This window comes from Danio rerio, chromosome 7 (genome assembly GCF_052040795.2).
Source record: "Danio rerio strain M-AB ecotype USA chromosome 7, GRCz13ab, whole genome shotgun sequence".
NCBI lineage: Eukaryota > Metazoa > Chordata > Actinopteri > Cypriniformes > Danionidae > Danio > Danio rerio.
In genome coordinates this window covers 8,846,766-8,865,122 of record NC_141027.1, presented here as the reverse complement: position 1 = coordinate 8,865,122, position 18,357 = coordinate 8,846,766, and the positions used below count along the sequence as shown (strand labels likewise).

At 37.0% G+C, this 18,357-nt stretch overlaps 2 protein-coding genes and 1 long non-coding RNA gene across 6 annotated transcripts in view; 2 read left to right on the top strand and 1 right to left on the bottom strand.

Annotated features, from left to right (window-relative positions):
• Positions 1-18,357, bottom strand: part of helz2c (helicase with zinc finger 2c) — a 284,230-nt gene that overhangs the window by 104,431 nt on the left and 161,442 nt on the right.
• adisspb (adipose secreted signaling protein b) overlaps positions 1-18,357 on the top strand; it is a 73,993-nt gene that overhangs the window by 41,719 nt on the left and 13,917 nt on the right. Inside the window, 1 exon segment of the mRNA NM_001436955.1 lies at positions 15,424-15,562. Coding sequence (NP_001423884.1) covers positions 15,424-15,562 — 139 coding nt within the window.
• Positions 6,940-8,927, top strand: LOC147843018 (uncharacterized). The gene is made up of 5 exons (XR_015495298.1): positions 6,940-7,049; positions 7,861-7,877; positions 7,989-8,065; positions 8,228-8,277; positions 8,589-8,927. It is a non-coding gene; the product is annotated as an uncharacterized LOC147843018 (long non-coding RNA).

The window sequence follows — 18,357 nt, the reverse complement described above, 5'->3', positions numbered from 1 at the left end:
AATATGAGTTCATACTACAGGAGGAACATTGAGTTCATTTCTCCGCTCGGCTTCTTTCCCTCCTGTCACGCTGCTCATTTTCACTCATTATTATGTGAAATAACAGCGACAGAACTGGTGCCAGGAGCCTCTCCAGCTGTTTCTGGTGGCTTGAAGAGGGAAAACAGGATCAGGAAATGACAAGACAGATCTGAAGAACATGCGAGCAGCGCAGGTCAGCATGTCAGAGCATGTGTGCAAGGACACGGCTGCTTTTAAAATCATCATGAGTCTGAAGTTCAGTTAGACTTTTGTTCCTCTCTAGTTATGATGTCCATCTGAGGCTTGAAAAATGTGAATAGATGTGGGCGGGGCTTGGTTTTATCAAGGACTTTAGAATACGTGAGACCTGTCACATGTATAGTTTTGAATGGGGAAAAGTGTAACTGTCAATATGGTGAATGAACCTCGCCTACTAGTATAGGAGCCAATCATTAGCCCCTTTCACACATACGGACCTTTCCGGAAAATTGAAAGGTTGTATATTTGAACAGGTCCTTTTTGAAAATACCGGTAAATTCGTTCTGGCTATTTTCCGGAAAGAGAAGTTGTAACATTACCGGCAATTTGCCGGAATGCTGCGCTGTGTGAATGCAGAAGGAAGATTGCCGTAATAAGCGCGTGCACGTCCAGAACGTGTTGACGTGAGACGTCTGCTTTAGCCAATCACAACAGTCAGACGCATTTACGTCCGCGCGGTTTGTGAGAATAAAAGCCTTTGAATATTTTTCTAGACACATTTAGCTGCTAGAAGTTAGTCAGATCACGTTTATATGTTCTTCTTAATGCCAACTGTGTAAATAATCATTGATGAGATGCTTATGATAAGCTGTTGTTTGTTTACCTTCAAGCTTTGCGTGTGCCTGTAAAACAGCCTGTGAGCGCCTGCACACGCACATATTATGAACATCTCGACATGCGAAAGTGATCCTGCGAAAGTTGTTCACAATATTGATCATCCACAGAGTTTGTAATTTAGTCAAATGTTTACAAATACAAGCGCAGCCGTTTAAAGCTCATTTGTGGTGAATGATGTCAGAATTTACCGGTATTTTGGAATGGATGTGTGAATGCTCTTTTCCGGAAAATTTCCGTAACGTCCTCGCCTGTGTGAACAGCACTTTTTTCAATATACCGGTAAAGTCGTTCCGGAAATTTTCCAGATATTTACCGGTATCACTGTGTGAAAGGGGCTATTGATCAATATAGACTGGGGATTCTCCAGGGGAGGGGCTCGGACCAGACGTGAGCTTCTGCAGATTTTGGGTGATTCGAATGTTTAGAAATGAAACTAAAGAGATGGGTGGTGTTTAATTTTATTGCTGATTCCTAATAGTAATGTAATTGTGAGCTTGGTGAGCTTAATTTTTGAGAATTTGATGTTTCCCCATTCAGACAGAATGCCTGAGCATACTGACCTAGAGGGCTTTCAAAGATGGCCACAGAGTGAAATGACTTGCCTTAAAGGCCTTTGGTTTTATCCAGCCTGATCTCACAAGGAAACATATCTATTTTACATTTTGTCAGTTTATTGGGTAATTTGTACGAAGTTCAGCCATACTTCCAAATAAATAGACCCTTTTAATTGCTCTTTCATTATTATTGGTCTTTTTAAAACAAATCTCTAATCAGCCAATCACATGGCAGCAACTCGATGCATTTAGGCATGTAGACATGGTCAAGACGATCTGCTGCAGATCAAACAGAGCATCAGAATGGGGAAGAAAGGGGATTTAAGTGACTTTGAACGTGGCATGGTTGTTGGTGCCAGACGGTCAGGGGTGAGTATTTTTAGAAACTGCTGGTCTACTGGGATTTTCACGCAAAACTATCTCTAGAGAATGGTCTGAAAAAGAGAAAATATCCAGTGAGCGGCAGTTCTGTGGGCGCAAATGCCTTGTTGATGCTAGAGGTCAGAGGAGAATGGTGTTACAGTAAGTAACCAGACTGGTTCCAGCTGATAGAAAGGCAACAGTAACTCAAATAACCACTTGTTACAACAGAGGTCTGCAGAAGAGCATCTCTGAACACACAACACATCCAACCTTGAGGCAGATGGGCTACAGCAGTAGAAGACCACACCGGGTGCCACTCCTGTCAGCTAAGAACAGGAAACTGAGGCTACAGTTTCTTGAACATGATAATGAGTTCACTGTACTCAAAGGGCCTCCACAGTCACCAGGTCTCAATCCAATAGAGCACCTTTGGGATGTGGTGGAACGGGAGATTCACATCATGGATGTGTAGCTGACAAATCTGCTGCAACTGCGTGATGCTTTCGTGTCAATATGGACCAAAATCTCTGAGAAATATTTCCAGTATCTTGTTGAATCTATGCCACGAAGGTTTAAGGCAGTTCTGAGGGCAAAAGGGGTCCAATCTGGTACTAGTAAGGTGTACCTAATAAAGTGGCTGGCAAGTGTATATACATATTATATATTTTATATTTTTTAACTGTTATAATAACATTGCTGTCGTGACTCAGTGCTTATTTTTTTTGTTATTGTTTCAAAAGGACATCATGTGTCAAATGGCCCAGGTGGAAAAGAGTCAAAAACTTTTATTTATGCATTATTTATATATATATAATGCATTTAATAAAACATTAATACATTTATTAAAAAAATCTATTATTTTAGATTTAATTTCTTAGCAAAATATATTTATATTGTAATTAATATATATTACAATATTGTGAAAAAAACATGCAAGCTCTACTTGTATCCATACACTCCTTTCCAACATAAACTTTCTTTAAAATAATTTTTTTTTTTAAACTATAATAAACTAAATATTAGGACAACAATCCCGGTCTAAAGTCCAGCGCAAAGTGCATCAGTTTTGCGCCTCGCTTACACACTGCTTAATACACACAAGATGTAGAGCAATACGCAAATATCTTTACATATGAAAACATTAAAATATTAAGGATCTATATAGGATATAATAAGAATAGATATAGGATATAAATATAAAGGATTAAAATTTTACAAAACATATTATTTTCTAGCCTACATAAATAAATAAAAAACTACTGCCTTCATGCCTTCTTCATCTCAGGAGGCTTTTTCGGTTCATTCATAACAATTTGCTTTTGTATAATGTTATTATTATTAGCAGTATTATTTATTATATCCATATTTTTATTTGTTTTATTAAAAACAAGCTTAGATTTCCCACCTGTCAGATTTTAGACCATATGGAGCACAGCATGTGTTTTAGGATATAACTCAGGTTTTTTGTCACACTTCGTTATTATTGTTCAATTATTCGTTTGCTGGAAATTAGAACTGAATTTAGAAATAGTTTTGAAACAAATCTTTGCGCTTAACAAACTAAATTAATTATTTATAGGCTAATTGATGTCTGTACGTAAAGGTTTCCCTATCCACGAGAGCGAAAGTGAAAGTAGATTATGAGATGCCTTATCTCTCATTCTCGCACTGTAGATGCTCTGTTTAACTGTTCTCTTGCTAGTGAAATGCTCAGTTTTTCCACTTACACTTACTCTACGTCATGTAAATAGCAAATACGCTTATGGCGTGACGCAGCTGCTCTTAAAGGGAATGGGAGATGAGACTCTGATTGGTTTATTCTTAAAACACACCTATAACTCATTAAGAAAATAAGCTCAACACTTTTAGACCATACGCCACGGCGCAAAGCAGATTTTCCCGTTCTTATATTAGCAAAAGTGGATTCTGACACACACTGAAAGCGATTGCACCCTGAGCTTTGCACTTTGTGCATGGACCGTCAAAATAGAGCCCTAAGACTTTTTAAGACCTTGCAGTAATCCTGGACATGTGTATTATGAAATAAAACGGCTCTGTTTTGATGTCGTGTTGACTCTCAACATGTTTTCAATGGCGTAGCTTTGACACAAGCTATTTGTTGTTCTTGTGAGAGCAGTGACTTTCTGAACATATTTGATCTCACAGAGAGTCAGTGTTTGTGTTCCTCCTACTCGCAAATATCTACAAGACAAGATACACAAACATTACATTCAGCCCACAGCGGGTGTCATTTTCTGAGCCATATTCATCAAAAATGTCTCTCTTTCCCTCTTGTCTACCAATAATGTTGAAGAATTCATAAACATTTGGTGTCTTTTATTGTAGAAAATATGTTTGGTTGAAGAAAATGTCATTTCTTTGTGGGTTCTATATTATATGCAGTCAAGCCTGAAATTATTCATACTCCAGGCAAATTCTGACTTAACATTACTTTTATTCAACCATCAATTTTTTTTTTTAACCGGAAATGTCATATGCTTCTCCCAAAAGATAATAAAATGATGTACATGAGGCATCATGGTTGGAAAAATGTATATTTCTCAGCTTTTGTTTACATTTGAACAAAGAGTGGCATGTGCAAAAATGATTAATATTCTCAATAATCAATACAAAGCCTTTATTGGGTATTACAGCATTAAACGCTTCTTATAATTTGCTGACCAGCTTTGTGCACGTCTTCATTGGTATTTTTGCTCATTTATCTTTAAACATGAGCCCCAACTCTTTTAGGTTGGAGGGTCTCCTTGCCATCATCTTAATCTTTTACCTCCCTCCACAGATTCTCAATTGGGTTTAAGTCAGGACTTTGGCTGGGCCACTGCAGAACGGTCATATTTTTGTCTGCCAAGCATTTCTACACCATATTTGCTGTGTGTTTTGGGTCATTATTGTGCTGAAATGTCCACTGGTTCCCAAGGCCAAGTGTCACTGCTGATAGCCTGATGTTGTTGAGAATTTTGATGTATTGCTGCTTTTTTATGGTGCTGTTTACTGTGATTTAGGTTCTGTGGTCCACCGGCTGCACACCTGAAACATTAGGTTCTATGTTTTACAGTAGAGATGGTGTTATAGGCTTATCTTTTTTATGCCAAACGAAGTGGCCAAACAATAAAGTTTGTTTTATCTGACTATAAAACAGAAGACCAGAAGCAGGGTTCGAAATTAACCTTTTTGCCTGGAAACTGGTGCTCCTAACTTAACAAATTTAGGCGCATCTGCCAAAATTTTGTCTCACCCACCAATTTTGATTGAGGAAGGAATATATTGAGGAATATATACACACACACACACACACACACACACGTGTGTGTATATATATATATATATATATATATATATATATATATATATATATATATATATATATATATATATATATATATGTGTGTGTGTGTGTGTGTGTGTGTGTGTGTGTGTGTGTGTGTATGTATATATATATATATATATATATATATATATATATATATATATATATATATACACACACACATATGCGTGCGTGAAAAAAAAAATGTCTTAACGAAATCCCGTTATCACAAGAAAATAGATTTTTATAATATATCCGAGTTACCAAAAGATACACAAACCGCTCACTGGCCCTGCACGCACTGCTTGACTCACGGGTGATGTCTGATTTTGCACTGATGCTTTTGATGTATACTGTACCTTATTATATCTGTACCTTATTATATGCATACGTCATGTTAATAGCAATACCGGTCTTTTCATGAGTAGCGTTATTAGTTTACTCAGTGCAAGCCTGTTTGCAATGGTGTACGTGGTGTTCAATTTGACATATAGCTGCCCCTTTGCACGGCGGACAGCATCTGGCGATTATATAAAGGATTAAACGGAAGCTCTTGTGCTAGATGTGGCAAACAGTTACCTGAAAATTGCACAGACTTTTCATAGACTTTTCATTCCACTCTTGGAAAAGTGTAGACAGTGGATTGACATTCAGCACATGGTCACTACTAAGATGTGTCATTATTTGTAACTTTAGATGCCATGGATTTTAAAACAAAATCTGTCAGTGTTATCTGCATTCTCATCTTCAGCGCTTGAAATTTTTTCGGGGTAGTAGCTCTCTGTCATCCCAAACCAGAAGGCATTGACTGAGTGATTGCGATTGACAGCTGATATTAACCAATCCATTTGTGTTCAGTTCTAGAGCAATAAGAAGAGCGCGAAGGCGGGGCAAGCATTACGGACTTGGCTTTGTTTACTGCAGCAAGTTGACATGACAACTGTTCTAAACCATTCCTGAGGGCTGCGTTTCATGTTTCAAGTGCAGAGATGCATTCTGCGTGAATGTCTCCCAAATCCGCGCGTGTGCTGAACATTTTGCAGTAAAAATTGGTCGCACACAATAATTTTATGCACACGCACAAATGCTCCCAACATGGTCGCAATTTCAAGCCCTGGGAAGCCTTCTTTGCCGGATGAGCATTTCCAAAGGCCCATCAAGCTTTTGTGTGCCTTCTCTGGAGAAGTGGTGTCCTCCTTGCTCTGCAATCATGAAACCAGAAGTGTGCAGTGGACTGTTGGCCTTGATTTTGCCACCAGCAGATGCCTAGATTCAACAGTATTGCCTTGGAATTCTTTTTTTTTTTTTCCCTCTCTCACTATCCTCCTGGCCAGCACAGGTGTCACTTTCAGCTTCCTACCAGGTCTGCTAAATATCTTATATCTTTAAATAATACTTTTGCACTACAGCCACTGGAACATTTGGATATATAATATGGTCATTGTATACATTTTTTGTAAAATCTTTATGTACGTTACATATGTGAGTATGGGTCACGAGTTAACACGACTTCTAAGGCACAGGTACACATGAGTCTACAACTATGAAAAAACATGGTCTGAGCAACTGATGAAGCATCGTTTTGTCATTCAGAGCTATTCTATCAGCGGGAGAGTTTGTAGAAACACGTTAAAGCGAGTACATCCCAACAAACACACAACGTTGCCTCAACGTAGCGACCTTCCTACAACGTTGTACCAACCTTGCAAAAAGGTTGAGGATTCTACGTTGTTGCTAAACGTTGTCACAACGATGTCATAAGGTTGCCATTTAAACATCATGAGGGCCGCATACTTTAGGTTGTGCTTAGGTGGCGTGGACAACCACTGTACAACATTTACTGGTCACAGCTGAATCAGTTTAAATTTCAACAAGCCGTCGTCTCATTCATCAACGACCGAGGAGACGTGAGTATTGCTTTATTTCTTCTTGCTAAATAAGATACGTAAATCGTGAATATTCAAACAAACCTACGATTTCGACAACAATCTGTTCCAACATTACACACTCACAAAAGCCGTAATGAAGTTGTTACGAGCGAGTAACATTTCAGCATTCCGTTCACGGACGGCGACAACATTAATATCATTAAATCTCTCGATAAAACATTTCCTGATTATTTACCTACGCCTAGTCTTTAGTCAAATAGGAAATAATGTTTTTGAAGTTCAGTTTTTTCCATATCCATAGTGATCAGTCAGTATGATACTTCATCACACGAGCCGACCCACTTTTTACAAAACACACAAAATAACTTTTAAATACAAAACATCTCTGTGCAGTTTGCGTCCCGGTAAAGGGACAGTTCACTCAAAAATGATTTGTACTCACGAATTATTTGCCCTGTAAATAATAAGTGATTCCAAACCTTTAAGTTTCTTTATTCTGTTGAACACTAAAGACAGTAAGCATTTGCTTTCATAGTAAAAAACACTAATTAAATAGTTACAGTTTTCCAGCTTTATTTAATACATCTTTATTGTTTAGCAGAAAAAAAGCTAAATAATTAAAACTTAAGTTTGGAACAAATAAAGGATGAGGCTAAATGGCAGAATTGTCAGTTTTGGGTGAGCTATCTCTATAAGTTAAAGTATATAAGTTGATGTTCATATGCCTAATTAATATAGATATCAGTAAAAAGGTCTGCTAGTCTAAATTTCTATTTTGATTGGTCTTTTGATGTTTTATTTAAAACCCACTCTTTTCTTTGCTCAACAGGCTATTTTCACATGGAGGTAATCTTCTATTGATAATTTCTGGATTTTAAGTATGTGTAAGTTGCATAAAACTCTATTGCTTAACCACTCACTGTTGTTTTCAAATTACTCGTGTAACTTGTCTTTCAGAATGGTTTCAGCTGTTGAATTCACCTCAGATCAGTGTTGCTGTAATTCCCGATCTATGGAAAGAATAATTGAATGAGGTAAAAAGTATACTACTCTATTTACTATCATAATAAATGTAGTTATGTTACTTGAAACAGCATGTTCATAATGTGGAAAATAGATCATGCTTATGAAAAATTACTTTATTATTTTGTACAGCTGTTATTGAAATGACACTAAGTTTAACATTCCATTTACAGTGAGCAACGCCACAACTACAGGACCTCTTCTTTCTCTTCTCATAATTTAAGTAAGTATTGGGAGACTAACTCTGACTTCTGTTAACTTAAACCTGTTTTCCCTGTATCTCTAAATTTATTTAATTGTATGTGATTTTGGTATATGATATACTATTAAAGCATTAAAATAAAGTAGGCTACATAATTACTCACTGGAGATTTTATATGTAATGAAATTAAAATAAATGTCTGAAACTTCAATAACTTGCTAGTCATAGTCGTTTCCATCTGTCCTCTCTTGTTCACTGCCTATTTTGACTTGTGTCTGCTGTGGATCTCTGAAGCTGGATTATCTGTTGAATTTGTTTTTTTCCTCTGACAGCTTTCTCCATACCAACAACTATGCCTGGTCTTCAGCTGCGCTCTCCAGTCTGCTGTATTCTCCAGTCCAGCTTCACTGCCCAGTGTCTGAATTTTAATTTATATATTTATTTATATATATATATATTTACATTTTAATGATTTCTTTTTTACTTTTCTTGTTTGTTTACCCTTTAGTTTAATTATATATATATATATATATATATATATATATATATATATATATATATATATATATATATATATATATATAATCTAAACTTTATACTGTTTGTTTATAATTAGATGTGTACTGTATGTATTAAATGTTGTGAAATATATAATAAAAAGTTTGATTAGATTCATTTGTGTGTTATTTTTACACTTTAAAGTTTACACATGCAGTTGTTAAATTAAATAGGAAAAATATATAAACAATATTTCATATTACGCAATACTGGAAAAGAATTGCTGCTTATCCTGTATTCTAGGCAGTATTGATAAACTGCCACAAAAAATATTAATACAAGTAGTAAGAACGCCGCCTTGCGGTTGCTGAATGTCGCACGACAACGTTGCTACAGCCTTCTCACGTCTTACATTTCTACGTTGTGACAATGTAGCGAGCACGTAAGCGGCAACGTTGCCTTTGAAAAAATACAACGTTGTGCAGACATCGCTACAACGTAAATGTGTTTGTTGGGATGTAACTAAACAACATGTAAACATGTTAACATCGATGGAAACATGTCAACACGAGCCCACAGCACAGCATATTTTGACTGATATAGTTATTAAAACAGACCACTTTATGTATAGTTCTGAGTAGCTCAGTTAGATTGAAGTTGATCGATGCGTGTGCTCAACCTTTTGACTACACAAGTTCGAATCTCGTTGATGACATGTAAATTAGATTAATTTTGGTTATATACTGTTCTGCTACACAGATATTAAAATCAATCATGCCCACAATGACCCTGACACCAAGTAAGAATCTTTATTTGGTATGGGCATGTTTTGTTGCTGTGAAAAAGTGACGAATCTGCCAATCTGCAAACGTGAATAGCTTACATCTGGAAAGGGACACCAGTTAACACGATCACCAGTTAAACCGTAACACCGGTCCTCAAATAATTTGCGCACCCTTGTCACCCTCGGATCCCTCCTCTCTCTTTAAACACGTCACACGCACTCTATCAACATCGTACATTGTACGATGCCAAATTGGTCGACATCGCCCAACCCTAACTCCTGATGTTTAAAATAGTCAGTCGATTTTTCTGCCTCATTGGGATGTTTCTGCTGTAGATGGCGCTTGAGGTTGGATGGTTTCATGCATTAGTTAAAGATAATCTCTTGACAATGAACACACTGGGGTCTTTCGACTCCCTGCTTTAACATGCAGGTAAAACCAAACGCAATGTAAGGTTTGTCATATTTTCTGGTTTTTGCCTTAACGCTCGCCAGGTCAGATTTGCATGAACTGCTTGCGGGAGCGGGATTCTTTAAAAATCTTTCCATCATCTGTACTGTACTGTCTTTCGGATGAGACGTTAAAACCGAGGTCCTGACTCTATGTGGTCATTAAAAATCCCATGGCACTTCTCGTAAAAGAGCAGGGGTGTAAACCCCGATGTCCTGGCCAAAGTCCCTCCATCAGCCCTTACGATCATGGCCTCCCAATCATCCCCTTCCACTGAATTGGCTCTATCACTGTCTCTCCACTCCACCAATAGCTGGTGTGTGGTGAGCGCACTGGTGCTGTTGTCCTGTGGCTGCCGTCGCATCATCCAAGTGGATGCTGCACACTGGTGGTGGTGTGAAGAGACCCTCCTCATGATTGTGAAGCGCTTTGGGTGTATGGCCATACACAATAAATGCGCTATATAAATTAGGGCTGTAACGATACACCAAACCCACGATTCGATTCGTATCACGATCTTTGACCCACGATTCTATTCGTATCACGATTTTTTTTTCGTGTGGGGTGGGGAAAAAAAGATTTTTAAAACTATTTTTTATTAAATAAAATTATATAATTTTTGTTTTCTTTGTAACAAAATACTTTTGAAAAACCAAACAGAACTAAACTCCATTGTGTAGATGGTTCAAGCATGTTAAAAAATCTTTTTCAATCAAGTTCTCTTACAAAGAAAAAGTAAATTAAATAGCTACTAGGGATGCTCATTTCCTTAATTTTGCTAACCGACAACCGCCGCTCATTAATCGGTTATTAACGCTTAACTGGTCAGATTACTATTCATTTTATATTAAACAAATTGACGTGTCTATTTTGTGTCTGACACATTAAATATTGCATTTTAAAATAGGCTACTGATTTATTTTTAAATGCTAGCATATTAATAACAGAACAGAACAACAGAGCATCTTCACGCACCTGCAGTGTTTAGCACAGAAGAGCAGAATAATCTAAATAAAATGAATAAAATAAATAGGACTGCCCTAAATTATTTTCATTTAAATAATTAATTTATATTACAAAACGAAAATACTGACTGATTCTTTTTAACAACCGGCATAGGATGTTTTTTTCCAATCATGTTTTTTCTCCCGTCAAATAAAAAATCGCAGACTTCCTAAAATTGCCCGCTCCACGGAAAATATGCATTTATTTAATGCCCCGCTGTCATTATTATAATAACAAAGCCTTTTACATTTTAATAGAAATCATTATTTTAAAGAATATGTCCTGATGGTTTCCTCTCTCTCCCTCGCGGTTCAAGTGCGCGTGCTGCGTGATGAAAAGACAACAACAACGCGCGCATATGTAGACTTTTTGTAAACAGTTTTGTTGTTTAAATATGATATTGCATTAATGTGCATACATGCTTTATAAGCCGAAAACAAGCCGCATCTCACTGCCTTTATGTTGACAAGGAAAAAAGAAGAGAAGAAGCGCGGTCCTCTTATGAAACGACTGAATCAGCTGGGTATCGATTGTGCATAAGTGTTGCTGTCTGTGTTGTTACAATTGTAATATTTAATAATATTATGATATTCAAGATTTGTACATTCATACAGCTCTGGATAACTTAAGCGATTAGACCTTCAGATCGGCATTATGCGTTCTGAAGTAAAGCGAAACGGCTATAAACTCCAGCAAGATAGAGTGATTATATACAGTCATATACCTTTATCTATAAATAAAGTATAACTATAGAAACTGTGTTCATCTTAACTGAAAGCTTCGTCCTGTTTCCTGGCCTCTCACATCGGGCACCTGTCAGTCAGCACGTAACGTTAACTCTCAAAGGTTCAAACAGAAAGCGCACAGCACGGTTACAGAAAAGTTTCCTCTGCAGAGGAGTTGGGGCATCTGGTGAACGCCCATCCCTCTCTGCATAGCCACATTAACAACAATGCTTTGACAGCACTGGCAATGTTTCTGCCGTTGTCTGTTGTCAAGCGGGGTTAAGTTGGTTTTGTTTTTGATATTCCTGACACATTCAGACGGTCCCTTACTAAGAGCTCTGTGCGAGCTCTCCCGGTTAAACGCTAATTGCGAGGGCTTAAACGGAGCAGTGCTCGAGCGGAAAAAAAGTGTTTCCTCACGTTCTTCTTCAACTAGCTCAACTTTTGCAGGCACGCGTGACGTTATTGGAAAGGGGTGAGTCGCGATTCTCCCTTATCACACCGCGACACAGGATCGTAGATCTGAGTGTCGCGATTTCGATTTTATATCGTGTATCGTTACAGCCCTAATATAAATACATATTACATTACATTACATACTGCACTTACAGCCGCTAATTGCTCCATTCAACTGTATGCAAAACCTTAAAGAGCGCTAAGGATTTTGGGATAAACAAATTACAATTAAGTATCCACTTATATAAATCATAAAACTATATATAGATTAATAATGTATAGTCATTCATAATTTTTTGGATTGGAAAAAAAAGTTTTTCGCAGACCCACTATCGCTCTCTTGTGGCCCACCAGTTTGAAAACCCCTGATTAAGATTAAAGAACCATTAATTAAATGTTTAAAATGGCGGGGCAATTATTTTCTTGTCAGTGAGTATTTGTGTCAGAATGAAGAAAGTGTTTCTGATCCTTTATTTGATTCATGTTACAGTGTTTACATATATTTCTTGTTCAAAAGCCCTAAAAATAATAATAATGCATTTTATTCAAAGGTGCCTTTCATAACACACAAGGTCACCGTACAGGACAGTTAGAACTTTAAAAATGCAGTCGGGTTAAAGAGAATAAGCTGTTCTAAACAGATGTGTTTTGAGTTTGAATTTAAATTGAGAAAGAGTGTCTAAATGACGGAGATCAGGAGGGAGTGAATTCCAAAGCTGAGGATCCCCATGGTGACAAGGCGGACAGAGCGAACAGTGAGGTAAATGGAAGAAGAAGACCTGAGTGTTCGAGAAGGTGTGGCGATATGAACAAGATTAGCAAGGTATGGAGGAGCGAGATTGTGGATGGCTTCAAAAGTGAGAAGAAGTATTTTATAATTAATTCTGAAAGAGATGGGAAGCCAGTGAAGCTGTTGTAGAATGGGTGTGATGTGACAGATAGAGGGAGTTTTTGTGATAATGCGGGCTGCAGCGTTTTGTACCAGTTGTAATTTATGAAGAGTTTTTTTAGGGAGGCCAAACAGAAGGGAATTACAGTAATCTAAACGGCACGTGACTAAACTATGAACAAGAATGGCAGAGGTGTGAGGGAGGGACGTAAACGATTTATATTCGATTTATATTGTTAAAAAGCCCTGTATTTTCTTTATTTCTAAATGATGATCACTGAGGCGATGTTTTGAAAGAAGTAGTTTGTCTTGTAATTATGGCATAATTTGCCAGTTTTTGTGGTTCTGATTAAGGTTAAATAACATTGCCGTTTGGTTTGGAGGTCAAATTTAGTTTTTATTTGTCTTATATTAAATGTTTTTGTCTATAAATGGAGGCAGCAGTGCAGTAAATAACCAGCTGGACTTCGGGACCGTCTCTCATCTGTTTGATTATTGTGTATTTTTATGAGACTCTGCACTGATAAGACATTATTGGATTCTGTCATCCATCACGGAGACACAGATGCAGTCTGATAGTTTCCTGGCATCACTTCTGTCACCGGCTTTTCCACTTTTTTCAGCTCTCCTTGTTGCTTTTGGCTGTCAGAATAACATGAAAGTTACATTTCATAGAAATATGAACAGTTAATCTGACTGATGTTTTTGGAGTTTATCAGTGGATCATAATAGATTTATTTTAATAGATTTTTATAGTCTTCTCCTGATTAAATGTAGAATTCATTATTATTATTTTAACATCAGTATCCTTGGTAACACTTTACAGTAAGACCCCGAAAGTTTGTATTCAGTACGATGATAAAAGCCACTTGTGAATGGATGACCACTAACCAATACCGGTGAAGCAATTTTTTTTTTTTTTTTTATTGTTATATTTAGTAAATGCAGCAATGTTGTGCTCGTTAATGATTTTGTATGAATGTAAAAGGCTGTATTTCAATGTGTAAAAAACTGCAAACAAAATAAAATAAAAACATGGTAAAATAAAATATCCCGATACTTAATGCATTTTCCAGTACTTTTTGATAGCAATATATTTTCACATTTGTTATTGGGAGTTAGTAAAAATACCAATGATCATTGTTTTGCTGATGCTTTTAATATTTATTTTAAATTGATGTCATGTTTAATGGCACAAGAACATTTTCACAGTATTAGATTTCTTTCTTCAAGAAAAGTCCTATTTGTTTTAGTTTGGCTGGGGTTTTATAAATATTTATATATATATATATATATATATATATATATATATATATATATATATATATATATATATATATATATATATATATATATATATATATATATATATATACACAGTTGAAGTCAGAATTATTAGCCCCCCTGAATTATTAGACCGCTTGTTTATTTTTTCTTAAATTTCTGTTTAACAGAGAGCAGATTTTTTTCAACAGATTTCTAAATATAATAGTCTTAATAACTCATCTCTAATAATGGATTTATTTTCTCTTTACCATGATGACGGTAAATAATATTTTACTAGATATTTTTTAAGACACTTCTATACAGTTTAATTAAGGTAACTAGGCAGGTTAGGGTAATTAGGCAAGTTATTGTACAATGATGGTTTGTTCTGTAGTCTATCGAGAAAAAATACAGCTTAAAGGGGCTTATAATATTGACCTTAAAATGGTGTTTAAAAAATTTAAAACTGCTTTTATTCTAGCCGAAATAAAACAAATAAGACTTTTTCCAGAAGAAAAAATATTATCAGACATACTGTGAACATTACCTTGCTCTGTTAAACATCATTTGGAAAATATTCAAAAAAGAAGAAAAAAATTTGAAGGAGGCTAATAATTCTGACTACAACTGTATATATATAACACTGCTGTAACTTTCACTCACTGGGAAATGTTTCTCTGCCTGCCTCAAGAACAGCTGATCTCCCACCCCCCGAAAGCTATATACCCCACCGTGATTGGTGGGTTTGTTCAGCTCCACACACAAAACTGTAAAGTGCCGTTCATATCAAACTCGCAGGCCGCACCAACAATAAACTTTCAAATTAAGGCGGAGGCCACAAACTATCGCGGGCTGCGAGTTTGAGACCCTTTTACATAGTCGACTCTCAATCACAGTATTGTCTTAATCGTATAAAATCCGAGTATTGGTATCAAGGTAAACATATTCAGTCATAACCACATTACTCTTTTCCGTCTCTATTTTGTGTAGAAAAATGACATTGTCATGTTGTGAAAAAAAAAAAAACGTTATCCACGATACTGTGCATAAAAGGTAACATTCATTACCACACCACTTCTCTCTATGTCCTCAGGTGGGCTTTCTGAAAACGCAGCACCGATATGAGATCGTGTTCACACTGCCTGAGGTCCCAGAGCTGGGGAAAGACGTGTGTCCTGCACCAATCCCCAATCCACACCTCCGGATCACCAGTGTAACAGTGTCTTCAGACGGTACGAGCTCTCTGATCATTGATGATGAAGTGTGAAGTTAGTTTGGTGGTTTTGCTATTGCTAGGATTCAATGTTGCCCTGCTATTCCCACTACAATATATACTGGATCAGGGGTGGCCAACCCTGTTCCTGGAGATCTACCTTCCTGCAGATTTCAGTTGCATCCGACTTCAAACACACCTGCCTGTAATTATCAAGTGCTGTTCAGGTCCTAGTTAATTAGTTCAGGTGTGTTTGATCAGGGTAGGAGCAGAACTATGCAGGAAGGTAGATCTCCAGGAACAAGGTTGAGCACCACTGGACTAGATATACCGTCTGATTTTAATTTGTGTTTCAAAGCTGAAGTATCCTGTCTTTGTATAAATACGTATATATCATTAATTCATTTTCCTTCGGCTTAGTCCTTTATTTATTAGGGGTAGCTACAATGGAATGAACCGCCAACTATTCCAGCATATGTTTTACGCAGCTGATGCCCTTCCAGCCGAATCCCAGTACTGGGAAACTCCCATACACTCTCGCATTCACACATACTCATACACTACAGCCAATTTTCATTCATTCATTCATTCATTCATTTTCTTTACAGCTTAGTCCCTTTATTAATCAGGGGTCGCCACAGCGGAACCTGGGAGTCATACAGGGATACTCCAGTGTAGGGCCCTCAGGACCAGTTTTAGCCAGTTATTTTTAAGAGTTATTGTGAAGTATACAAATGAACAAAGGCTTTATGATCAGCGGCGAACAAAAGATTCTTCAGCGCGTATGAATCACTGTGCATTTAGTGCTCTTGAATACGGAATTGAACGTTAAACGCTTGAGTGCTGTTCATCTGCTCACGACATGTTTGTAAAAACATTGAAATAAACATTTGAGTCTATTGGAGTGACCAATTAAGGCATTTATCAGCAGCTAAGTAACAAAATAACAAGCATTTATGGGTGATTCAGTGCCGGGATGAGTAGCTTATAATATTAAGAGAGCACCTGGTGAAATGAAAGGTCAAGTGTGTGATTTTAATTTTAGTGTTTACATTTCATAATGCAGTTATGATCATCAAGGTTCAACTTGTAGAGGATTCGGGAAAAAAAACACGTTAATTTTTTTTATGTGGAATATTGATTATTTTTTTATACAATATACAATAGCTTGATAAATCTATAAAGATCGACCTGTAGTGAGATTTGAGGTTCTTCAATTTTAGATGCTTTATTTCCACTCATCTGGTCACATTGTTTCTACTTAAAACTTGTTTAACAGGGGAACTTGTTCAGAAAAACTACATTATCCATAATGCTGTGCAGAAAAACTACATTTTCTACAATGTCATAAAGAAAATCTAAATTTTTCATGATGTTGCGTGTAAAAACTGCATTTTCCAGCATATTGTGCTTGAAAACGTCACTATACACCATGTTGCCAGAAAAACTACATTACCCACAATATATGCATAAAAACTGTGACATGGTGGCTCAGTGGTTAGCACTGCCACCTCACAGCAAGAAGGTCACTGGTTCGAGTCCTGGCTGGGCCAGTTGCCATTTCTGTGTGAAGTTTGCATGATCTCCCCGTGTTGGTGTGGGTTTCCTCCGGGTCCTCTGATTTCCCCCACAGTCCCAACACATGCGTGAATTGAATAAACTAAAAGTGGCCGTAGTGTTTGTGTGTGAATGAGAGTGTATGGATGTTTCCCAGTACTGGTTTGCACCTGGAATGAATGAATGAATGAATGAATGAATGAATGAATGAATATGCAGTTAAACAACATTATCCATAATGCCATACTCAAAAAACTACATATCCCATGATGTTCTTCAGAAAAAAATCATTAGTATCTGGATGTAGACTTGCACAAGCAAGCTGAGACACGCAGTCTCAGACACATGCACTTAATAGAGCTAGTGACGGCACTGTGAGGTGTAGGGTCAGCGGCGGGGCTAGGTGTATCCATTAAAAGCATTGCATGCAGTCTCAGATTGCATTTGCACCTGGTCTTGAAAAATAAATCATTCTCAATAATGTACATAACTATGTTATCCATGATATTATGCAGAAACGCTACATTACTCACAATGTTTCTCACAGAATAGAAGACGTAACATAATCCACAATGTTGTGCAGAAAAATGACATAATCCACACATAAATATACGAAAACTGCTACTGGGGCAGTACCTTTTCAGAAGGTTCACTTTTATACTTAACAGCTGCACGTTAGTAGCTTTGTGGTACGCTTTTTCACCATCAAGGCTCACTTGTGCACCTTTAAGGTACTATGAGGTACAAATTTGTACGATTTAGGTATTAATAGGTACCTTTAAGGACCTAAAGGAACAAAAAAGTACCTTTTCAAAAAGGTACCGCCCCAGCGACAGATTTTGTACCACAGAAAAACTACATTCAAAACATTGTGCAAGAAAACTAAATCCATCAGGCTGTGTAGAAATTTCAACCAATCAGAGCAAAGCATGGGAAAAGCTCTTTAGCTCCGTGCTGTCTCAGACACGTACTCAATAGAGCTAGTGACTAAGGGTGTCACAATTTCGATTTAAAATCGAAATCGATCGAAATTCATGTTCAATCTCGATTATTGAATCAAAAAATAGAATCGCCGATGCTGCCACGCCCTTATGTCACGTCAGCTTGACTTGCCAAGCGGAAAAAAAACATGCTTGTTGAAGTGCTGCGAGTCAACCTAACAGCTACTAGTGATGGGAAATTGGGATCATTTTACTGACTCGGATCTTTGAGTCTAGTTCATCTAGATGAACGAATCTTTTTTCGAGTCATTTGGTT